The 25,379-nt window shown below is 40.0% G+C and overlaps 1 protein-coding gene across 1 annotated transcript in view; it reads left to right on the forward strand.

Annotated features, from left to right (window-relative positions):
- znf330 (zinc finger protein 330) overlaps window positions 1-23,119 on the forward strand; it is a 25,961-nt gene extending 2,842 nt beyond the window's left edge. Inside the window, exons 4-9 of the mRNA XM_043674142.1 lie at window positions 2,945-3,024; window positions 3,555-3,681; window positions 15,325-15,429; window positions 16,262-16,308; window positions 16,558-16,675; window positions 22,640-23,119. Of these exons, the coding sequence (XP_043530077.1) occupies window positions 2,945-3,024; window positions 3,555-3,681; window positions 15,325-15,429; window positions 16,262-16,308; window positions 16,558-16,675; window positions 22,640-22,929 (767 nt within the window). The 3' untranslated portion in view covers window positions 22,930-23,119. The remainder of the gene's footprint in view (window positions 1-2,944; window positions 3,025-3,554; window positions 3,682-15,324; window positions 15,430-16,261; window positions 16,309-16,557; window positions 16,676-22,639) is intronic.
- The last annotated feature ends 2,260 nt before the right edge of the window (window positions 23,120-25,379 follow it).

The raw sequence follows: 25,379 nt of genomic DNA on the forward strand, positions 1-25,379 counted from the left end.
TTAGCTGTCTTTCTGTTTGTCCTATGTAGTGTTTTGTGCAGTCCTTGCATGGGATTTTGTACACTACGTTAGTTTTGCTCATGCTGGGTATCGGGTCCTTCGTTTTGGTGAGTTGTCTGGGAGTGGCTGTTGGTTTGTATGCTGTTATGAGTCCTAGTGGTCGTAGTAGTCTGGCTGTCAGTTCAGAAATGTTCTTGATGTATGGTAACGTGGCTAGTCCTTTGGGTTGTGGCATGTCCTCATTCTGTTGACAATGGAATGAGGACATGCCACAACCCAAAGAACTAGCATGAGCAAAACCAACGTAGTGTACAAAATCCCATGCAAGGACTGTACAAAACACTACATAGGACAAACAGGAAGACAGCTAACGATCCATATCCATGAACACCAACTAGCCACGAAAGAACATGACCAGCTATCCTTAGTAGCCACACACGTGGATGACAAGCAACATGAGTTCGACTGGGACAACATTACTATTATAGGACAAGCCAAACAGAGAACAGCCAGGGAATTCCTAGAGGCATGGCACTCATCCATAGATTCTATCAACAAACACATCGACCTGGACCCAATATACCGGCCACTGCAGCGGACAGCTGGAACTGACAACCGGAAATGGCAGAGACAAACCACTATAAATGCCGGAGGAAACATCACAGAAGCGCTTCACAGGAGGCTCCCAAGCACTGACGATGTCACCTAGACAGGGGACGAAATGTCTGCAACACAAATTTGGCCCATGCCATTTGTATCTGAAGCTATTTATGTAGGGGAACTGTACATGTGTGGAGTGCAGTTCGTAACGAAATAGTGGATCTGAGCACAATTACAACATGTTAAAAGACATTTGAATATGAAAGGCTTGGAGAGAAATGGACTTGGAGCAGGCAGGTGAGATAAGTTTAGTTTGGGATTATGTTCAGCATGGAGCTATAGGGAGAGGCTGAACAGGCTGGGGCTGTTTTCCCCGGAGCGTCTGAGGCTGAAGGGTGACCTTATAGAGGTTTATAAAATCATGAGGCGCATGGATAGGATAAGTAGACAAAGTCTTTTCCCTGGGGTCGGGGAGTCCAGAACTAGAGGGCATAGGTTTAGGATGAGAGGGGAAAGATATAAAAGAGACCTAAGGGGCAACTTTTTCACAGAGGGTAGTACGTGTATGGAATGAGCTGCCAGAGGAAGTGGTTGACGCTAGTACAATTGCAACATTTAAGAGGCATTTGGATGGGTATATAAATAGGAAGGGTTTGGAGGGATATGGGCCGAGTGCTGGCAGGTGGGACATCTTGTCGGCATGGATGAGTTGGACTGAAGGGTCTGTTTCCATGCTGTATGACTCTGTGGCCGTATTTTAAGCAGTAAGCATTAATTTAATCCTGATTGAACAAATTGTTTTTCGTAATGCTTTTCAAACCGTACTGTAAAAATGTTCATGATAGTATTTACAAAATTCTGTCGGGTTTATAATTTTAAAGACTCCATTTGCTGCAGCATTTGTGTAAATTTGAGTGAAATTTATCAATTTATTGAGCTAAATGTAAAATAGTTAAGTTAATTTTGTAATGTTTTGATATGTTTCATGGGTGACCACCTAACTTAGTTAAAAACACAGCATTAATGTGAAAGGCCATATGCTGGCCTTTTAAAGAACTGGGCATCAGTACATCCATTTGTGGTGATTTATGTCCAGGCTTTCTGCAGGCAAATTGTGAATGGATGACTTGGGAATACTACAGGCATTAGTTTTATTTAATAACTGACTATAAAATGTAATTTGGCACAATACATTGAGATATTCCTTTAATGACAATACTAAAGGATGACATCAAACTTGGAAGTTGATCAGATGCTGGGTTTGCACTCAGTTCCTGGAGTACATTGACATAATCAACTCCTAACCATGTTGATCTAGCATCAAGACTACTTTTCTGAGCTCAACTCACTGATTGTAAGGTCCTTGAATTCTTCAAAAGCAGTCACTTTCCAGTTGTTACTTGTGACTTGTCAGGCCTGATTTGAATTGGAATGTTGCATGAAGTCATGTAATTATAATTTCACTGGGAATCCATTCTGAAAAGTTGCTTGTTTGGATAAAAAATAGGCCTGAAAATAGAAACTCCAAGCGGATGTAACAGAACATAGTGTAAGCCTGTGAACAGTGAAGTCGGAACCCAACACCAGTGAGGGGGAAAATCAAGTGGTTGAGATGCTCCTTTATAAAAATGAGTAAGTGGGTGAAAATCTCTGCTGGAAATGAAAAATAGCAAAGATGATAAAATACAAAACAAGGAAATGGGAAAAAGGATAAAGAAAAGGCTTTTTTTAAGAATATAATTAGAGGCTCAGGTCTCTAAGAATATTAATAACTTGTACCCACTTGCTATCAGTTACGTGGAAGGCATTCACAAAATTAAATCTCTTGAGTACTCTGGCTTCACCCTATATAATGGACTAGGACATGTGACCTGTTCCAAGTCAGAATATTGGGAGCAAGGTAATCTAATATACCAACTACGGTATACAGTACTGCAGAATATGACCCTGACCTAAAATGAAGCATTCAACAGAATTTTGAGTTCTGTCATTTTTAAACAGACTCTCTGGGGGTCAGCAAAATGGAGATTGCAGTATGAGCTCAAGTAGTGGTTCATGAGAGAGATATTGGAAAACGTGCTTCAATTCAGTCTCTGGGTTTGTAACTATACTTAATGAAGGAACAATGCTGGAGAATATTGCTAATGACAGTATTTAGCAAAATACTACAGATAGCTGAAATGTAAAACAAAAACAGAAAATCATGGAGATGCAGATCAGTTAGAATTTCAGGAGAGCAGACAGGCTTGTGTTTTGTATGCAAACTTTAAAAGATTTAAAGGTGCATTGTAATTTATTTACACACAATTTACAAAGAAACATTGCTTATGTTTCTGTCCTCTAGGAAAAACAAAATGTATGTTGAAGGGCTCAGACTGTGTGATTAAACATCCTGGTGTCTATAGTACTGGACTTGCCATGGTGGTGAGTATTCACTTTCTGCACCTGTGTAAATGGAGGAGTTTTCTTTTTAAGACCTTTTTGTGGCTGGGATTTGTCACTCACATGCAGTGCTTTTTTCTTCTTGTATTTTGATTTATCTTGGAACAGTAAAAACAGTAAAAGCTCATTTCACACAGGTTTTTCACCTGTTAGTTTTAACCATCTTGTTGTGATTGTCTTTTTGAATATACAATGAATGTGTTGAATGAGTCCAATATTAAATAATTGTAAAAAGATTCTGATTAAGTTGAAGACATTGTGAACAAAATTATTTGTGTCCAGCGTATTAATGCACAAATGCTGAATAAAAGCTTTGTCACATTCTGTAACTGTCTATGAAATTTGACTTATTGTGCCTGATGAGAACAATATTGAAAATTACAGTTTTTAAAAATGGATTTGTAAGTAAATCGATTAGTAAATACCAGATACATGAAACTAAAGCTTAAACTATTTCAAAATATATGTAGTCAGGAAGAAAATTTCTTGTTTTTATTTCTTGTCCTTTTTAGGGAGCAGTCTGCGACTTTTGTGAGGCCTGGGTATGTCATGGGAAAAAGTGTCTGAGCACACATGCCTGTAGCTGCCCTATTGCTGATGTTGAGTGTATTGAATGTGAGAGGGGTGTATGGGATCATGGTAAGGATCATGAATTGTCTGTTTTACAGGAAGGTTAAAGACTAATATTGAACAGCCAGCAATCACAACAAATGATATATTCATTCTTAATCGTGCAAGATGATTTTGCATTTTGCCTTGATGATTAATTTGTGACAGCATTAAGATTTAGTAATAAGCAATATAAAATGCATTCAATGTTCTTTTTATAACTTTCATTAATTAAAAAAAATGATAAAATTTCATCTTAAATTTGTGGAAATTAAGTTAATACAAGTGTTTTGGAGTGACCGATTGAAACAGCTTTCTTCAAAGAACATACTTTTCTCAAATATGTAGCGTGAAAGGTTTCACCAAAATATGACCAGTGATATGTCTTGCAACTGACCTTTTTGCCCTCACTTCCTCTACTACATGGGAACATTGGACTTAAAAGTAGGTCATTTGACTCTTCAAACTAATTCAACCTTTTTTTCATAAGGCACGCCCGTCATTACCAGAGATGAGACCCTGAACTGTTTCTAATGTAATTATATCTTTTTTCAAAGAACTGACTCCAAAGCTGTGCACAGTTCTCCAGATGTACTGTAGGTGGTGTAGTAGTAAAGTTATTAGACTAATAATCCAGAATCTCAGACTAATGGTCTACGGGATATAGGTTCAGATGTTTCAAAGGTAGTGATATTTAAAATCAGTAAAAATCTGAAAAGAAAAGCTACCCTTATGGAAAACATGTAACCATTGATCGTCATAAAAAGCCATTTGGCTCACTAATATCCTTTAGAGAAGGAAATCTGTTATCCTTTCCTGATATGGCCTAAATGTGAAGCCCACAGCAATGTGAGTTGACTGTTAATTGTTCTTTGAAATGCCAAACCAGCCATCTGGTTCAAGAGCAATTAGAGCTGGACAGCAAATGACTTCAAGCACTGGTGATGGAAATGCGTGTTACCACTTGCTTGGCACAGTGCTGCCTCAAGGTGATGGTGTACAGTTGTCCCATTTTCTGTTCTTCTACTGAGCCTATTGTAACCTCTGTGTGCTTTGACCGATATGAAATTCAAGTAAAATCTTTCAGCTATGAAAATTTACCTTTCTTTCAGATAATTCTGAAGCAGCAACTTGAAGTAAGACCTCTAGACCCACCCAACTTTCTTAATCTCCTTCCAAGCTTTTTAGCCTTTAATTTGCAGCCATTGCAAAATTTAATGTGTCCTGTGTTCCTGATTCTACTTTTGACATCATCATTCCCCTCCCCCAGCCCCTCTACACTTGCCTCCATTTCATCTGCTGACCAATGCTTTCAGCTGAAGCAGAAGTAAATTGGGCATCCAGCCCTCCTCTTGACCTGCTTTTTTGCTTAATTTACCTTTCCTTCTGAGCTTTCCTGCTTCCAATTATTTACCCCATAAATCCTTAGGATATTTTGGTCTATATTGCTTGCAATTCTTCCATTGCAATGAGGGCATAGACAGCATGATAGAAAGCAGCAGTTTCACTTAGTCAAAGGGTCAGTAACAAGGGCATAATTTTAAGTAAAAGGTAGGAGGCTTAGAGAGAATTTGAGGAAAAACATTTTCACCCAGATGATGGTAGGGCTCTGGAATGCACTGCTGGGGAGGGTAGTTGAGGTGGGAAACCTCAGTCTTTAAAAAGTAGTTGGGTGAACACTTGAAGTGTCGTAACATTCAAGGCTATGGGCCTAGTGTGGAAACATGGAACGAGTGTAGGTAGTAGTGTATGTCTGGCAGTTCAATCTCAATGGGCCCAAAGGCCTCTTGCATACTGTGAACCTATGATTGTGCCATTCACATCTGAGATTTTTTTGGTTCACCGTGCAGTACCTCAGAAATCTGTGGAAAAACCTGTTTTTTTTGTTGTTGTTGGTGTTCCTTAAAGTCACACAGCAACCCAAAAGTCTCCAAGCCACATTGCATCTAGGTTTCCCTTTTTAAGTTACCGTGCAAAAAATTAAAGGGGTCCCTGCACTTAATTTAGATGCACTCTGAGGAAAAAAAAGTTAGCTGGAGTTGTAATTCAAGTACAGATATGTATACTTGTGAAACTAATTCTTCATAAATGAGCATTATAAACAACATTTTAAAGTTGTTTTCATTGTACATATGGAGCATTTTTAAGTTAGATCTTCTGTAACATTTTACATGTAATGCTTGTTTGATTTGATTTGAATAATACTTCTGGCAAAATACTTTTATCACTCCTGGTGGTGAACTCACAGCACCACATATTGGCTGTATTAGCAATCTTCAACAGGATAACATTTCAATACAAACAGCAATACATTACATTATGAAACCATGATTACAATTAATGTAGATTTCTCATTTACCAAGATTTTACAGGTGATATATTCTTAAAGCTCATTTAGAAAATTTAAGTTTGAAGCAAAATTCTAGCTGTTTCTAAATATTGCAATAAACTCAATAAAATATAAACCATTAAAACTCGTCATCAGGCACTCACCCTGAATGGTGGGAGTATAACAGAGAATAATTAACTAACCACTATTTATGATTTCTTTCTCTAACCTATCTTTTACCTTCCCTTCTATAATACTAATCCGATAAAACTCCCATTAAGATTTACAAAACAACATTTGTTATCTCAAAACCAGGCAGCTGTCGGTTGTCTTGTCTTCTGATCTTCCTGTGTCTTCTTTTCTCCTGGTTAGGAATTTGTGTCACAGGTTACTGATTGAAAAGGTACTTTTAAGAGAGATGTTTTTTCGAGCAATCAGGTACATGCTAGGATTGGCAATTCTCTCAACTGTTCAATTTTCCCCCGGCCTTATACCCCAGAGCATTGGATTGTATCACTTCTGATCTTCCTGTGTCTTCTTTTCTCCTGGTTAGGAATTTCTGTGTCACAGGTTACTGATTGAAAAGGTACTTTTAAGAGAGATGTTTTTTTGAGCAATCAGGTACATGCTAGGATTGGCAATTCTCTCAACTGTTCAATTTTCCCCCGGCCTTATACCCCAGAGCATTGGATTGTATCACTGGCTTTTACGATTGTCAATATACTCAATTCAAACTTGATTGGAAATTGGTATTTTTTTCAGGGTATAATTTAAACTTATTGGCCGAATACAAATTTGTTTTTGTATCCAGGCCACTCAGCGAATGTAAATTCTCCAGCACTCCGTGTACTTGCCAAGTCCTTCACTCTCTTAAAGGTACACCCATATCTTCATAACATTCTCAATGAGCTGAATGGCCTCTATCTACAAAGTTGGGATTCTATGATTCTAACTGGTTTAACCATCCACTGCTATATTTGACAGGACCATATACAACACTTTCAGGTCTAATCTGCTAAAACTGTTCACTATTCCATGATCACTGTAAAATGCAGTGATAATCTCTGGCTTCTATAGTCTGCAGCCATGTCTCTAATGGCCATCAGATATTACTTATTCATTTCTATTTGCACTTCAATTTATCCATTTTGCTTTGAATGCTACATGCATTCAGATATGGAGTGTTTTGTTTTATCCTTTTGCTCTCTTTTAAAAAATCTAGTGTCATCTGTTGATTGACTCTTGGGTTGTACTCTCTATCCTGTCATGGTCTATTTATCATTCAGAGTTTTATACCTTTTTGATATTGGGCCTTGACTTTGCTCTTTGATTTATCTACGTTTCCCAAATTTGATCCCTTGCCCACACTATTCAGTTTAAAGTTCTCTCTACTTCCTTAGTTATGCAGTTGGCAAGAACGCTGCTCCTAGCATTGTTCAGGTGGAGACTGTTCCACGAACCAAAACCTACATTCCCCATGCCAGTCTTTGAGTTAAGATTAGAGTGGTGCTGGAAAAGCACTGCAAGTCAGGCAGCATCCGAGGAGCAGGAAAATCGACGTTTCGGGCAAAAGCCCTTCATCAGGAATGCATGCATCTCTCTAACCTGATTTGCATTATGACAACTTGAACATAGCTGAGGTAATGCAGAGTTTATGACTTTTGAGGTTTTGTTTCTTAATTTGGCACCTAGCTCCTCATACTGACTATTCTGAACCACCTTTATCTTGCCTGTGTCATTGGTACCTACCTGGATTCACGTCACCAGATCCTTCTGCTCCCACTCCAAATTCTTCTCCAGTCCTAAGTAGACTTCCTAATCCTTGGCACCAGGTAACCATCTGGACTTGTGCTCCTTGCTGCAGAAGTTGGTATTAATCCCATCATTATCCTGTAACATACAACTATGTTCCTCATACTTTGCTATTCCTGTAAATGCTTTCTGAATTCCATGGTCATAGTCATACGGAAAGAAACTGTTTTGACCCAATTTATCCATGCCGACCAGGCTTCCTAAACTGAGCTCGTCCCATTTGCCTGCATTTGTAGATGTTGTAATTGCACTCGCCTCTACCATTTCCTCAAGGCAGCTCATTCCATGTATGCATTACCTTCTGTGTAAAAAAAGTTGCTCCTCAGGTCTTTTCTAAATCCTTGTCCTCTCACCTTAAACTTATGCTCTCTAATTTTGGACTCACCTTGACATTGGCTACTCACCTTATCTATGCTGTTCATGATTTTATAAACCTCTGAGGTCACCCCTCAACCTCCTACGCTCCGTGGGGAAAAAAAAAGTCCCAGCCTATTCAGCTTCTACTTGTAACTCAAACTGTCCAGTCTAAGTAACATCCTTGTAAATCTCTGCACCCTTTCCAGTTTAATAACATTCCTCCTTAGTGCAGGGCGACCAGAATTTTACACAGAATTCCAAATGTGGCCTTAGCAATGTCTTGTACAGTCGTAACATGACATTCCCACTCGTACTCCGTGCTCTGACTGATGAAGGCAAGCGTGCCATATGTCGTCTTCACCACACTCTACCTGTGGTGCTACTTTCAAGGAATTATGTACCTGCATCCCTATGTGTCTCTGTTCGGCAGCACTCCCCAGGTCCTTACATTAACAGTGTAAGTCCTGACGTGGTTTGTCCTTGCAAAATGCAACACCTCGCATTTATCTAAATTAAACTCTAATACCAATCTTTGTGGCACAGTGCTGGTCACAAGCCTCCAGTCTGATTTGGGACGTGATCTATATGGATGTCAGTAAGACCTTGGACAGGGTTCCTCATGATAGACTGTTTAGCAAAGTTAGATCACATGGAATAGATGGAGAACTAGCTATTTGGATACAGATCTGGCTCTCAGGTAGAAGACTGAGTGAGTGGTGGTGGAGGGTTGCTTTTCAGACTGGGGGCCTGTAACCAGCAGTGTGCCACAAGGATCGATGCTAGGTCCATTGCTTTTTGTCATTTATCCAAATGATTTATATATGAATGTAGGAGGTAGGATTAGTAAGTTTGCAGATGAGACCAAAATTGAAGTAGACAGTGAAGAACGTTACCTCAGATGCAATCTGATCTTGATTAGATGGGCCAATGGGCCGAGGAGTGGCAGATGGAGTTTAATTTAGATAAATGTGAGGTGCTGCATTTTGGAAAGGCAAATTGGGGCAGGACTTATACACTTAATGGTAAGGTCCTGGAGAGTGACTTTGGAGTACAGGTTTATAGTCCCTTGAAAGTGGAGTTGCAGGTAGATAAGGTAGTGAAGAAGGCATTTGGTATGCTTGCCTTTATTGGTCAGTGCATTGAATGAAGGAGTTGTTGTGGCTGTACAGGACATTGGTTAGACCACTGTTGGAATACTGTGTTCAATTCTGGTCTCCTGCTATAGGAAGGATGTTATGAAACTTGAAAGGGTTCAGAAAAGATTTACAAGGATGTTGCCAGGGTTGGAAGGTTTGAGCTACAGGGAGAGGCTGAATCAGCTGGGATATGTTCCCTGGCATATTGGAGGCTGAGGGGTGACCTTTATAGAGGTTTATAAAATCTAGGGGTATGGATAGGGTAAATAGACAAGGTCGTTTCTCCAGGGTGGGGGAGTCCAAAATTAGAGGGCACAGGTTTAAGGTGAGTGGAGAAAGAGTTAAAAGGGATCTAGCAGGTAACATTTTCATGCAGAGGGTGGTGCATATATGGAATGAGCTCCCAAACGAAGTGGTGGAGGCTGGTACAATTACAACCTTTTAAAAGGCACCTGGATGGGTATATGAATAGGAAGGGTTTAAAGGCATATGGGCCGAGTGCTGGCAAATAGGATTAGATTAATTTAGAATATCTGGTTGGCATAGATGAGTTAGACCGAAGAGTTTGTTTCTGTTCTGTAGTTCTCTGACTATCTATGACTCTAATAACCTTCTATCACCACTGTCAAACCAATTTTGTATCCAGTTGGCTGGATAACATTGATCTAACCTTACTAACCAGTCCACCACCTTGTCGAAGGCCCTGCTAAAGTCCACATAGATAGCATCTACCACTCTGTCTTCATCTATCTTCTTGGCCACCTCTTCAGGAAAAAACTCAATCAAGTTTGTCAGACATGATTTCTCATGCACAATCCCTATGTTGACTATCCCTAATGCATTCTTGCCTTTCCAAGTGCTTGTAGATCCTGTCTCTCAAAATTGCCTCTAACAACTTTCCGACTACTGATGTCACACTCACTGGTCTGTAGCTCCCTGGCTTTCCCTTGCAGCCTTTCTTAAATAATGGTACCACATTAGCCACCCTACAGTCTTCCTGCACTTCACCTGTGGCTATCAATGATACAAATATCTCTGCTAGGGGCCCAGCAATTTCTTCCCTAGCTTCCCACAATATCCTGGGATACACTTGATCAGGTCCCAGGGATTTATCTGCCTTTTTGTGTTTTTAAGACCTCTAGCACCTCTGCTGTAATGTGGACTCTCTTTTTCAAGATATCAGTATTTGTTGTGGTTGTGGGTATGTTTGCTGAACTGGGAAGTTGATTTGCAGACGTTTCGATCCCTGTCTAGGTGACCTCTTTAGTGCTTTGGAGCCCCTGTGCTATACTGTGTCTTCTGGAATTTATTGGTTCCATTCCAGCTGCTTCCAGTTGCCAGTTCCGGTTGTTCGTTGTAGTGGTCGATATATTGGGTCTAGGTCTATGTGCTATTGATAGACTCCGTGGATGAGTGCCATGCTTCTAGAAACTCTGGCTGTCCTCTGTTTAGCTTGTCCTATGATCGTTGTGTTGACCCGGTTGAAATTGTGGTCCCTGTCATCTGTGTGTATGGCTACTAGGGACAGCTGATTTTCGTGTTTCGTGGCTAATTGGTGTTTGTGGATGTGAATGGTTAGTTGCCTGCCTGTTTGCCCTATATAATGTTTCATGTAATCTTTGCATGGAATCTTGTAAATTACGTTAGTCTTGCACATGATGGATAAATGGGTCTTTTGTCCTTGTAAGTTGTTGTCTGTCTGAGTGTGACTGTCGGTTTATGGGCTGCCCCAAATCCCAGTGATCAGAAATCTGGCTGTCAGTTCCGAGACTGCTTTTTATAAGGTAGCGTGGCTAGTGAGTGAGTTAGGTCGTGGCATGTCTTTGTCACGTTGTTTGTCTGTTAGGCATCTACAGATGAAGTTATGGGGATATCTGTTCTTAACGAAGACTCTGTGGAGGTGTTCTTCTTCCCTTGGTAGGTCAGGAGTGCTGCAGTGTGTTGTAGCCCTTTTGAACAGGATCCTTCATCTGCAAATGCCTTACAGACAAACAATGTGACGAGGACGTGCCACAACCTAACTCACTCACTAGCCACGCTACCTTATATAAAAAAAATCTCAACTGACAGCCAGACTTCTCTGACCTTTGGGATTTATGATTAGCCCATAAAGCGACAGCCATGCTCAGATAACAACCCACCAGGACAAAAGACCCGTTACCCATCATGTGCAAGACTAATGTAATTTACAAGATTCCATGCAAAGACTGCTCGAAACATTATATAAGGCAAACAGGCAGACAACTAATTATTCACATCCACAAACACCAATAGCCACGACCAGCTGTCCCTAGTAGCTGTACACACAGATGACAGAGACCACAACTTTGACTGGAAGAACACAACGATCATAGGACAAGCTAAACAAGACAGCCAGTGAATTCTTAGAAGCATGGAAATCATCCACAGACTCTATCAACAAGCACATTGACCTAGACCCAATATACCGGCCACTACAACGAGCAACTGGAAGCAGCAGAAACAGAACAAATAAATTCCAGAAAACACAGTGCAGCAGCACTTCACCGGAGGCTCCAAAGCACTGAAGATTTCACTTAGACAGGAGACAAAGCGTCTGTAAATCAACTTCCCAGCTTGGTGCACATACCCACAACCATGACAACTGGCATCTGAGTTAAAATTCTTTACACAGACCTTGAATATCAGTATTTATTTCGCCAGGCTTCCCAGCTTCCATGTCTTTACCCATAGTAAATTCTGACATGAAATACTCATTTTGGATCTCGCCCATCTCCTGTGGTTTCACAAGCAGACTGTCTCATTGATCCTAAAGAGGCCCTATTGTCTTCCTAGTTATTCTCTTCTCCTTAATATACTTGTAGAATCTCTTTGCATTCTCTTTTACCCTATCATCCAAAGCTGTCTCTCGTCCCCCTTTTGCTCTCCTGATTTCCCTCTTAAGCGTACTCCTACACCCCTATATTACTCAAGTAATTCACTTGATCTCAACTGCCTATACCTGACATATGTCTTCTTTTTTTTGACCGGAACCTCAATATCTGTAGTCATCCAGTGTTCCCTACGCCTGCTGGCCTTGCCCTTCATGTGAACAGGACCATGTTGTCCCTGACATGTACCACCCTCTGTGTGAAAAAGTTGCCCCTTAGATCTCTTTTATATCTTTCCCCTCTTGCCCTCTAGTTCTGGACTCCCTGACCCCAAGGAGCTTCCAGAGGAAGTGGTGGAGGCTGGTACAATTGCAACATTTAAGAGGCATTTGTTATAGGTATATGAATAGGAAGGGTTTGGAGGGATATGGGCCGAATGCTGGCAGGTAGGACTAGACTGGGTTGGGATATCTGGTCAGCATGGACAGGTTGGACCGAAGGATCTGTTTCCATGCTGTACATCTCTATGACTCTATGACCTCTCATTATATTGCTTTTGAAAATCTTCTACTTGCCAAACCGTCCTTTGCCTGTGAACAGCCTCCCCCAAGCAACTTTTTGAAAGTACTTGTCTTATGCCATCAAAATTGGCCTTGCCCCAATTTAGAATATTAATTTGTGGACCAGGCCTATCCTTTTCCATAACCATTTTAAAACTTATAGTTACGTTCACTGGTCCCAAAGTGCTCCCCACTAACACTTCAGTCACTTGCCTTGCCTTATTTCTCAAGAGGAAGTTGAATTTTGCCCCTTTTCTAGTCGGGCCATCTGCATATTGATTGAGAAAGTTTTCTTGAACACACTTAACAAATTCCTCCTCCAAGCTCTTAACACAATGGCGGTCTCAGCCTATGTTTAGAAAGCTAAAATCCCCTACTATTATAACTCTATTATTCTTACAGCTATCTGCAATCTCCCTACATGTTTGCTCCTCAATTTCTCACTGACTGTTGGGGGCCCTGTCGTACAATTCCATTGAAGTGATCATCGCCTTCTTATTTCTCAATTCCACCATTGGACAATCCCCCCAGGAATATCCTCTCTAAGTTACTGCCTTGACGTTTTCCCTAATCAAATGGTAAGTTAACTCATTCATCCGACAGCCTTTGCTTCCTTCCAGATGATCTGCAATAATCTCAGACTTGGTTGGATGGTTGTAAAGGCTGATGTTCCTTTCTTCTGGTTTCCCTTACTTGAAGTGACACACTCCTGTGCTTGAACACTGATGAAATCAGATACACCAACCCTAAGACATGTGACTGCCTCCTGTTACAAAGAATCCAGGAAACTTTTCCTTTCCTTGATTTTTTTTTTTATTTTCATACACGTTTCATGGCATGTAAAAGCAGCCCTTCAGGCCATTGTGTTTGTGCAGGTCATCAAGTAATCCCTAATTCTAATCCCATTTTTTCAGCACCCTTATATGCTGTGGGATTTCAAGTGTTCACCTAAATAGTTCTTAAATTAGTTGTGGAGTTCCCTCATCTACTATTTGCCTGACAGTGATTTCCAGATGCCCTCAACAGTCGACGAAAAACATTTTCCTCAAATCTCCTCTAAGTGTCTTGTTTCTTACTTTAAAAATGTGACCCCTGGTTATAGGTCACCTAACAGGAAAAGATTCTGACTTTCTGCACTGTCAGTGCCCCTTGGGACCTTGTATACCTCCACCAGATTCCCCCCACCCAACCAACCCTGGCCTCAACCTGCTTTTAAAATTCTCAATCTTGTTGTCAAATCAGTCTGGGCTTTGTTGCCTCCCTATCTCTAGTGCCCCTTGGGACCTTGTATACCTCCACCAGATTCCCCCCACCCAACCCTGGCCTCAACCTGCTTTTAAAATTCTCAATCTTGTTGTCAAATCAGTCTGGGCTTTGTTGCCTCCCTATCTCTAATCCTGTCCAGTCCTGCCATGCGCAAAGGTATGTTCTTTTCTAATTCTGATTTCTAGTGCATTCCCAATTATGATTGTTTTGTCATTGATGACCAGGCTTTCAGCATCTTAATTTGAATTTTTAAAATTTCATTCTTGTTTTTAAACTCCTGTAAGATCTTTCTCCTCCCCACCTCTGTAAAATCTTTCAACCCACAATTCACAAGATATCTAGACTAATTCAGATATCTTGAGCAGCCCAACTTTAATTGCTCCAGGCCCTGCCTGCACTAGCCCAGGCCCTAAGCCCTGCAATACTCTCCCTATACCTCTTACTTTGCTTTCTTCTTTTAAGACACTCCTAAAAACCTTCCTCTTTGACGAACCATTTGTCCAATAATGAGGTTAGTGTGTTTTGAATTACCAACGCCAGTATTATACCATTAGTTATGTTGATTTGGTATATTAGTACTGAGTATATTTTTCTATTTTATGTTCATACATTCTATCATGCATGTCCATCCAAATTGTCACTTGTCTCAGTAAATTTATGCTGGCATCCAGTTAACTGGAATAAAATGGATGGTTTTGGTTTCTTTTTAACAAATATATTCATTAACTTAAGAAGGTCAGAAATAGTATTATGTGGATTATACTAATTGCTCAGTACATCAACATGCTGGTTGACATTGTACTGAGTCATATGAACTAAAAGGTCTGGTGCAATAATTCTTAAGTTAATGGTGACCACTTTAGCAAAGTACCACTACCTCCAAGGCAATTCAATTGTCAATGCAACGTATTACATAAGGTTACAATTCAACAACAGAAGACACTGCAGTACAGCTGGACCTTAATCCTTTCCTATTCCTAAATTCATAAGTGGTTTGCCGGATTTAATCAAGAGCAAAAGCCCTGGCTGATTTTTCATCATGAAGGCTAGTTGAATTATATTAATAAACAGCTGATAGGATCACTCTCTCTTTTTAAACTGTATTTAAGTTTTCCAAAAAGAAAAACAAAATTTAAAACATCCAGATGGTTCGTATCTTGACCTTTGTTTCTCAACTTCAATTTTTGTCATCGTACTCCTAGTGCAAAGCTGAAATGGTATCAGTTTACTTCCTTGAAATTGTCTCTAACCATTTTCAAAAACATCGCCACTCATTGCCTGCTTAAATATTGCAGTATTAATGAGGAATTGTCACACCGGGAAACTTCCTGCGTCTCTGGGCTATTATTTATGTTATGTTACAGGAGGGAGGGTGTTCCGATGTTCTTTCTGTCACAACTTCCTGTGTGAAGATGATCAGTTTGAGCACCAAGCCAGCTGCCAAGTCCTGGATGCTGAAACTTACAAATGTAAGTCATTTTTGATGTATTTATTGTATAAACACCTATTAAAGTTTTAAATGTAATTATGAATTAGTTGCCTTCCTTAAAATTGCTTTTTGTTATTGGCACTTTAATAGCATGTTTGAGCACCAAGTATACAGTGTTGTGATATTGTTGGGACCAGGGTTGAAATCCAACCAGAGTTGGTGAATTGGATGAAAATGTCACCTATGCTGCAGGTCTCCAACTAATTTCAAGACATCCCATACCTATGGGGTATTTCTACAAAACAAACTGCAACCTAAATGGACAGCCCCACTAAAAATCACTGCAACTAATTTGTGATGGAAAGATAGACTGAATGCCTTCTTTTGATAAAACTGGCCTTTGATTAATATATAATATAAATTTAAATATAATGTTTGGGGAGACAGCTATTGTAAGTCATGAGAATCTTACATAGATCCTTTAGGGGATGCTTTCTTTAAAAAAAACTTTGGGTTAGAATGGGTTTTATCAAGTCAAAATTAACACACTTTTTCAGGATCTATGCTCTACATTCAGTTGGAGATATTGCAAGATGGGAAGTCTTTACATTTATATATTAATGGCTCTGGGAAATATTTCTCTCGCGTTGCTCTTTGATCTAGGAGCTCTTCCATTTCCTTTCCTTGATACCTTGCTATGATGGCCATAGTCCTCTTTTTTTTTAAAAAAAACAAAACATAATCGGGAGAGGCACATTTCTTTGAAATTATTAATGCGAGAACACATCAAGAACTTGGTCAATTACTGGATGAGTCGAGTATTTGTTCATTACTGCACTTTTACCTTACAAATTAATTTGATTTCTTTCCAGGCATCTCCTGTAATCGCCTGGGACAGCACTCTTGTCTACGTTGTAAGGTGAAGCTACTTGGCTTTCAACAGATTTTTGTTTTCTTTATTCAGTTGATGAGATTTCAACTCACTAGTTTTTAGTAATTAAATTTGCCATTTGGTAACTTAACTGGATGCACTAATTTTCTTTTATACGAATGGCAATTTCAACTGAAATATATATATTAATTTCAATGCTATATCATCACTAGTGACTTCAGTTGAACAATAATTTCTATACATATGTCTTGTCCCTGTACCTTTCCCTTCCTGCAGGCCTGTTATTGCGATGATCATGTTCGTAGCAAAGTCTTCAAACAAGAAAAGGGGAAAGTGCCACCTTGTCCTAAATGTGGTCATGAAACACAAGAGACAAAGGATCTATGCATGTCCAGTAAGTTCAATCATTGCATGATATGACTTATACAAATATGTTCAAATTGGCCATTATTGTGAGATGAGACTACAGTTCTGCTATAACATGTGTTCCTTCAACATGAATTGGCTTTAACGCAATTGAAGAATTTAAATAGTTATTTGTAGAATGTGAACATTCCTTGCCTGTACTGGCTATAACACGATTCTGGCCCCATTAGTTTAAATGGCATGGCTATTGCGTGATTTCCTCAACGTGAGATTGCTTGAAAATGAAACTATCACATTATAACAAAACCGACTGTATTGCGCTAACCTGTATTTACCTCTGGCAGTAAAGTTCTGAGAAGGAAGGTTTTGCTTCTTTACTGTTTACAGGCAAACAGTTAACAGTGTAGCTCAAAAAGTCATGGATGATTTTTGACAAAGCTTAGTAATTAAAATATAGCCTAAATAACAGTCATTTGGACTGTGAGATAGGAGAGAATTAAGCCTTTCGGCCCATTGAATCTGCTCCACCACCTCTTGCCCTCTGTCAGTCAGCCAATCCTCTATCCCAGCCAGTACCTTACCCCGAACACCATGGGTTCTTTATGTAGGAGTCTTCAGTGCAGCACCTTGTTAAAGGCCTTTTGGAAATCAAAATAGATCTTATCCAATGGCTGTCCTTCATGTAAATTGATCATTACTTCCTTAAAGAACTCTAACAAATTTGTCAGGCATGATCTCCCCATGATGAAGCCATGCTGACTCTGTCCTATTTTACCATGAACTTTTCTGCAATCTCATTCTTAATGATGGACTCTAAAATCTTAGCAACAACTGATGTCAGGCAAGTCGACTTATATTTTTCAATTTTCTGCCTCACTTCCATTTTAAGTTGGGGTGTTACATTAGCCATTTTCTAATCTTGAGAGCTCCCTGACTCCATTGATTCCTGAAAGAAAGATATTCCACCAATGCCTTTACAATATTCTCAACTATCTCCTTCAGAACTCTGAGGTGTAGTCTAATTTATCCACCTTCAGACCTTTCAGCTTCCCCAGCACTTTCTGCTTAGTAATGGTCTCTACAGTCACCTCTGTCCCCTGATTCTCTAAGTTCTGGTATGCTATTCATGTCTTCCACTGAAAAGCACCCATTTGATTTATCCACCATTTCTTTCTTCCCCATTACTACTTCTCCAACTTTATTTTCGAACAGAGCATTGTCCATGTTTGCCTCTCTCTCTTATATTTTATGTATCTAAAAAAACTTTAGTTTTGGTGAAGATACAGATCTGGATCCTAGAATTCTTTACAGGATTTGTTAAGTTTGAAAAAAAGGTAATTTATTGTTTTTTCAGTATACTTGGTTGTTTGTTTTAGTATGTATGGATTGTCTGAGTTGTTGTGGTGGAATTGATCAGAGCTGTCAAGATGCCAGCATACTTTTCAGAGCAGGATGTTGGATGTGGAATTGGCCTGAAGCTTCCTTTGTATGACTGATTTCAATAATAGGATTTAATTTTTTTAGTCTTGTGGTTATAGAGCATAAACAAAACTGGGAAAATGATATAGGGAGTGCTGTGAAAATGTAATAACATTTTAAATTAAGTGTAGCAGTCTTATGCATTCGACTAAGTGCGGCCTTCAGTGTCAGATATTGGATTGGTTGATCTAAGTGATTGATTGGATTTTGAATAAAAATAGAAGATCTTTTAATCTTTAAGGACAGTTAGGACCATAAGATCTAAGAGCGGAAGTTAGTCATTCAACCCATTGGGTCTGTTCTGCAATTCAGTTAGATCGTGGCTGATCTGGTAATCCTCAACTTCATCTTCCTGCCCTTTTTCCCATATCCCTTCATTCCTTTACTGATTAAAAATATGCCTGTCTCAGCCTTGAATATACTTAATGACCCATCCTGGACAGCCCTCTGCAATAAAGTATTCCATGGAATCAGTACCATCTGAGAGGAAGAAAAAAAATTTTTCTCATCTGTCTTAATGATGTCGAGGTGCCAGTGTTGGACTGCGGTGGACAAAATCAGCAGTCACATGACTCCAGGTTATCATCCAACAGGTTTGTTTGAAGTCTTAACCTGATGAAGGAACAGCGCTCTGAAAGATTGTGATTTCAAATAAACCTGTTGTCACATAACCTGATGTGTGACTTCAACCTTGGTCTTAAATGTGTGCTGAATTATTCTGTGATTATGCATTCTGATCCTAGACCTTCCCACAACAGGGAATAGCCTTTCCTCATCTACTGTCAATTCCCCTAAAAGAACGTGGGGGATGGTTCAATAAAGTTGTCTCCTTCTAAATTCCGACAAGTACTGGCTCAGCATCTCCATAAGATAGTCCCTTCAGATCAGGTAACAACCTAGTGAACCTCCAACATCACTATGTCTCTCCTTAGATAAGGGGCTCTAAATTGTTCACAGTATTCCAGCTGAGGTCAGGTTAGTCCCTTTATACCTCCAGTTATATTCCACTTAATTTCCCTATTACCTGCTAAATTTGATTTTTTGTTTGTTGTTTTGTAGATAAAGACTCCCAAATCCCTTTGTTCCATAGCTTTCTGTAGTCTTTGTCCATTTAAATAATATTCAGCGTTTCTAATCCTGCCAAAGTACCTAACCTCCAGATTTTCCCACATTATATTCCATTTGCAAATATTTGACCACTTGCTTAAATTCTCCATATCCCTATACTTTGCTACAATATGACTGTAAGATAATATTTACTGCCATAAGGTTGTTTAAATCAGTGGTCACCTACATGCACCATCTAGTTCAAAATAGTCATCACTGTTTGTAAATTTTTGCAAGGCTTTTCCCCGACCTGTGTCTCAAGCCTTTAATAGCAGAGCCTTCAGCCATGGAGTTTCTCAATCTGAATGTTTTTGCCTTGTTCATTTATTACCCGCCAATGGAAACCTCCTGAAAACTGTAGACTGTACCTTCCCCCAACTCTTCCCCATGCTTGGCATTTAGTTCCCTCGAACTGCATCTTTTGGATGGTTCCCTACAATGATTGCTTCTGTGAACAGTTAAGAACAGAATATAAAACATTGTAAAAAGTAATTTGTTCTAAGTAAAAGCAATGTATTTAAGGATATGGAAGAAATGTATACAATGCATTGTCATTCTGATGATACTGACTTGGAACAATATATTTTTATTTTTGAGGCCAAAAGTTTAAATTCCACTGTACAATTTTGAGCCCAAAGATCAAGGCTGGTATCCACTGCAGTACTGAGTGAATTTTACATTATCCAAGATGTCATCTTCATGCAAGGTGTTAAATGAGGCCATGCACGCTCTCTTAATTGGTGTGAAGGAATAGGGGTAGGATTGGAGAGTCATCTTGCCGCTCACCCTTCGGTCCAACTCGTCCATACCAACCAGACATCCCAATCAGACTTAGTCCCTTTTACCAGCCTTAGGCCCAGATCCCTCTGAAGCCTTCATATTCCTATACCAATTCAGATGCCTTTTAAATGTTGTAATTGTACTTGTCTCCACCAGCATGCCTCTAGTAGCTCATTCGAGATACTGACAACTGTCTACATGAAAAAGTTATTCCTCAGTTCCCTTCTTAAAATCTTTCCCCTCTCACCTTAAACCTATGCCCACCAGTTTTGGTTTCCCGGGAAAAAGACCTTGGCTATTCTCCCTATCCATGCCCCTCATGATTTTATAAACCTCTAGAAGGTTACCCTTCAGCCTCTGACAATTCAGGGAAAACAGCCCCACCCTATTCAGTCTCTCCCTATAGCTCAAATCATCCAGTCCCAGCAAAACTCTTAAATCTTTTCTGCGCCCTCTCAAGTTTAACATGCACTTAAAAGGCAACCAGAATTGCACACGGTATTCCGAAAGTGGCCTCACCAATGTCTTGCACAGCCACAACATGGCATTCCGACTCCTGTACTCAGTGTTATAAAAATAAAGTTAAGATTTATCCCCAGTGACCTGGCTAATATTTCTCACTTGATATACATCACCAAAACGGATTATCTTGTGGCTGTTGGTTTGCTGGTGGGTTGTCATGTAAATGTTTTTGTCGCCATGCTAGGTAACATCATCAGTGTGACTTTGGGGAAGTGTTGTTGTTTTACTCTGCTTGATATTTATATGATCTGTAAGGTGGGTAGTGTCATTTCCGACTTTTCTCTGCGGTGGTTTGTCAATGGGGTCTATTTCTACATACTTGCTGATGGCATTCTGGGTTGAAAATCAGGCCTTTAAGAATTCCCTTGCATGTCACTGGTTAGCTTGTCCTCTGACAGTTATGTTGTCCCAGTCAAATTGATGGCCCTGCTTGTCTGCATGTATAGAGATGAGAGAGAATTGGTCATGCCGTTTTGCTGCTAGTTGGTGTTCACGTATCTGAATTGCTAGTTTTCTTCCGGTCTATCCGATGTACTGTTTATGGCAGTTGTCACATGGGAATTTGTATATTATGTTGGTCCTGAGTGTTGTGGGTATGGGGTCTTTCATCCCTGTGAGTAGTGAGCATAGTGTGGCTGCAGGTTGGTGTGCTACCGTGATTTCTAATGGTATTGGAAGTCTGGTTGTCTTTTCTGGTATGTTCTTGATATCGGATAGGGAACCAGTGTATTAGGGCATACAGTGACCTCTTGGCATTGTCTGTCCAATAGGCATCAGTGAGCGAAGCTATTGGAGTATCTGTTGTTTGTGAAGACCTTGTTGGTGTCCGTCCTTGGTTTTTTTTTGCATAGTTCTGGTGTGTTGCAGTGCATTATAGCTCATGTAAATAGTGTCCTGACACAGCTTTGTTTGTGGACGTTGGGGGTAATTGCTGTTGTAATTAAGGATTTGGTCCATGTAGATTGCCTTTCTATATAATTGGATTTTATAAACCACCGAAGGAATTCACTGTTGGTCACTCGTTCCACCACGACTTCTAGGAAAGGGAGTTGATTGTTGTTCTCCTCTTCGCTGATGAATTTGACATCCACTTATCGGATCCATAGCCTTGGTTAGATCAGGAGAAGGGCTGTGCATTCCAGTCTTTGCATGACTGCTTCTGCTGTGAGTTCTGAGATGGGTGATCCCTAGGTATAGATTTGTTGATTATAATTGGCCATTAAAGATGAAGCGAGCAGTGAGGCGTAAGTCTAGTAGTTTAAGCATATTGTCTTTGCTACAATTCTTCATAGGTTATCTTGTCTTTATCATGTAATTGTGGGAGCTAGCTATCTGTATTTTGAGTGCCACCACAACAGTGACTGCATTTCTTATGTCATTTTGTTACGTGTAAAAGTCTTTTTTTTGGGATGTACAGAGATCTTAAAAAGTGCTGTAGGAAAGTAAAACTTTTTTTTAATCAATGCTTCTATAAAATTCTAATATGAATAGTCAGGGTAGTAGATATAGGATGCAAGTTCCTGATGGCAGTGGAGTCACAGTCTAAGGACATAGGATAAACCATTTAGGACTGAGATGAGCAATTTCTTCACCTAGAAAGTGATAAGCCTGTGCAAATTGCTACCACAGAAAGCAGTTGAGGCCAAATCATTGAATGATTTCAAGAAGTTAGATAAACCACTTTGACCCCTTCAGCTCCAAGGATATTTTGTTGGGGGTGGAGACTGGGAATAGGTTATTGAATTGGATAATCTGCCATGATCATGATGAATGGCAGAGCAGGCTCAATGGGTTGAGTGGCCTACTCTTGATCCTATTTTCTATGTTACGACTGACACAGAATTTATTTCTATCCATGTATATAGCACCACTTTCAACTGTAGGACATGCCATCCAGATAATGAAGTATGTTTGTAGTGTAACCACTATTACAAAGTAGGAATTAAATAATTCTTTTTGGGTATTTGGATGTAAGTGTCAAACTTAAAAATCAAATAGTTCATGTAGTGTGGCCTTCAAATTTCATGAACTGGATTTTAACTCTCTGTCAGTGAATGGGTTACAACAAAAATTGTGTATCAAATGAATTATATTTGTGTTTCAGCTCGCTCATTGAAGTTTGGAAGACAGTCTGGTGTTGAAGATGATAGTGCTTCTGGTTATAATGATTACTGGAAAAATTTGGCGTCTGGAGGAGGTGAAACATATACTGTTGACGAAGATGATGAGTATGGTGAAGATGACGAGGAGTATGATGACGAGGAGGATGATGACACAGAGGATAAAGCAGAAAAAGAGCCTGATGATGATGATAAAGGTTATAGGGACACATTTGCTGCTCTAAATCTGGGGAGAACCTATGCGAGTGGATATGCACACTATGAAGAATCGTAAGGATGTATCATAATGGGACATTCACTGTGGATGGTGTTATTTCATATTTCAAAATGTACCTTGAGTGATGTGTTAACATAAGATGGATGATAATTGCACCTTGCAGTGCAAATTTGTTCATTAGTTTTAAAGTTACATTCTCAATGAAAAGTTCTTCAGACTCTTAAAATAAACACCATTTATTAATTCACCTGTGTCAGTTAAAACGTGTCAGTTTTAATATCACAGGTATTTGATATTTATGTATGCATTTTATTTTTTGCTCATTTGTTTTAACCTTTACTGCCTCAAGTATTCAAATTATACATGGTCATCGCCATTGATGTTATTCCCTATTTAGTTTATGAAGTGAACTGACTAAATAATTAAATCAATTTGGTGTTTTTGGTTATAATTTGGAAGTAAAATGGAATGAATTTAATTCCTTCTTGGGACTTGAGTATCTCTAGCAAGCCCAGTTTCCCATGGTCAGCCAAGGCAGTCAGGCTCAGCTGGCTGTCTAGCACTTTTCTATTCATTCACAGGTTAAGGGTGTTGCTGACACACCAGCTGATATTGCCCATCCCGAATTGCCAGAGGACAGTCAACCACATTGCTGTGGGTCTGGTGTCACATGTAGGTCAGACCAGGTAAGGATAGCAGTTTCCTTCCCTAAAGGACATTAATGAAGCAGATGGTTTTTTTTCTTCCTTACAATCAATTTCATGGTCATTATTAGACTCTCAATTCCAGATTTTTATTAAATTCATATTCCTCCATCTGCTATGGCAGGATTTGAACTTTAGTCTCCAGAATACACCACGTGGGTTGTCTAGATTAATAAACTAGCAATAATACCACTAGGCCACTGCCTACCCTTAAGGTGGGATTAGTGTTAAGAGAGCTGGTTGCCATACTGAGAAAGGAAAACTTTTCTCCCAAGGAGAAAAGTCTACTATCCTAGACGGAAATCTCCATGCTTCTGTGGCTCTGTATAGTTTCATAGGGAGGTGATCATGATGTTTTGAAAGTTATCAATGCTGATCCCCAAAGTCATGAATGGTAGCCATATGAGGTTTGACCACAGTTTCTCTGTGAAATAGGAGAAATAGGGTAGAGCTGCCACTGCACTATTATTGGAACTGAATATGTTCAGAATAGTCTTCTATGAGCGTGTTGAAACTGGGCTTCTGTATGCAGCCTGATATTGCCTACTGCAAAATAGATTAGCATTTCTTGCTGCATCAATGTCTTCAGTTGGTTGTGTGCTTGAAGTCAGCATCTGAGTACTTGCAACAGAGCCAGTGTGAAAACTTGCCAGAAGAGCCCTGGCACTTATGGTGTATTTGTTTGCTACTCCAGTTCTTAGCCTGATGTGATCAGTAACCTATCCTTTAGCCAAGTTTTTAAAGCTATACATAATGGCAATATCTAAGCGAGTCATAGACATGTACAGCACAGAAACACACCCTTTGGTCCAACTCATTCATGCTAACCAGATATCCGAAATTAATCTAGTCCCATTTGCCAGCACTTGGCCCATGTCCCTTTAAACAATTCCTATTCATATACCCATCCAGATGACTTCTAAATGTTTTAATTGTACCAGCTTCCACCACTCCCTCTGGCAGCTCATTCCAAACTTGTATCAACCTTTGCTTGAAAAAGTTGCTCCTCGGGTCCCTTTTAAATTTTTTCCCCTCTCAACTTATGCCCTCTAGGTCTGAATTCCCCCACCCCAGTGAAAAGACCTTGTCTAATTACCCTAACCATGTCCCTCATGATTTTATAAACCTTTAAGGTCACTCCTCAGTCTTTGATGCTCCAGGGAAAACAGCCACAGCCTATTCAGCATCTCCATGTAGCTCAAACTCTCCGATCCTTGTAAATCTTTTCTGAACCTTTTCAAGTTTCACAACATCCTTACTGGTGTTTGATTGGGTGAGATTGCTGCAGCATGTTCCTCCTGCAGGATGTTTGAGGTAGGGGTGACCACCGATACTCCTGCCGACTTCGTCTGCAGGAAATGCAGTCAGATCCTGATCCTCACCGAACGAGTTAGGGAACTGGAACTGGAGTTGGATGAACTGAGGATTATTCGAGAGGCTGAGAGGGTGATTGATAGAAGCTACAGGGACATAGTTACGCCGGAGAACAGAGGTAGCTGGGTAACAGTTAGAGGTGGGAAGGGGAAGAAGCAGGCAGTGCAGGGTTCCCCTGTGGCCGTTCCCCTAAAAAATAAATATACAGCTTTGGAAACTGTTGGGGGGGACAGCGTCGCAGGTGTAAGCTGCAGTGAAGGGGTCTGTGGCACTGAGACTCAGAAGGGAAAGGGGGAGAGGAGGAGAGCGCTAGTTATAGGGGACTCTCTAGTTAGAGGGACGGACAGGCGGTTCTGTGGACATGGGCGAGACTCACGGATGGTTTGTTGCCTCCCGGGTGCTAGGGCCCGAGACGTCTCAGACCGTGTC

The sequence above is a fragment of the Chiloscyllium plagiosum genome, chromosome 32, assembly GCF_004010195.1.
Source record: "Chiloscyllium plagiosum isolate BGI_BamShark_2017 chromosome 32, ASM401019v2, whole genome shotgun sequence".
In the NCBI taxonomy this organism is placed as follows: domain Eukaryota; kingdom Metazoa; phylum Chordata; class Chondrichthyes; order Orectolobiformes; family Hemiscylliidae; genus Chiloscyllium; species Chiloscyllium plagiosum.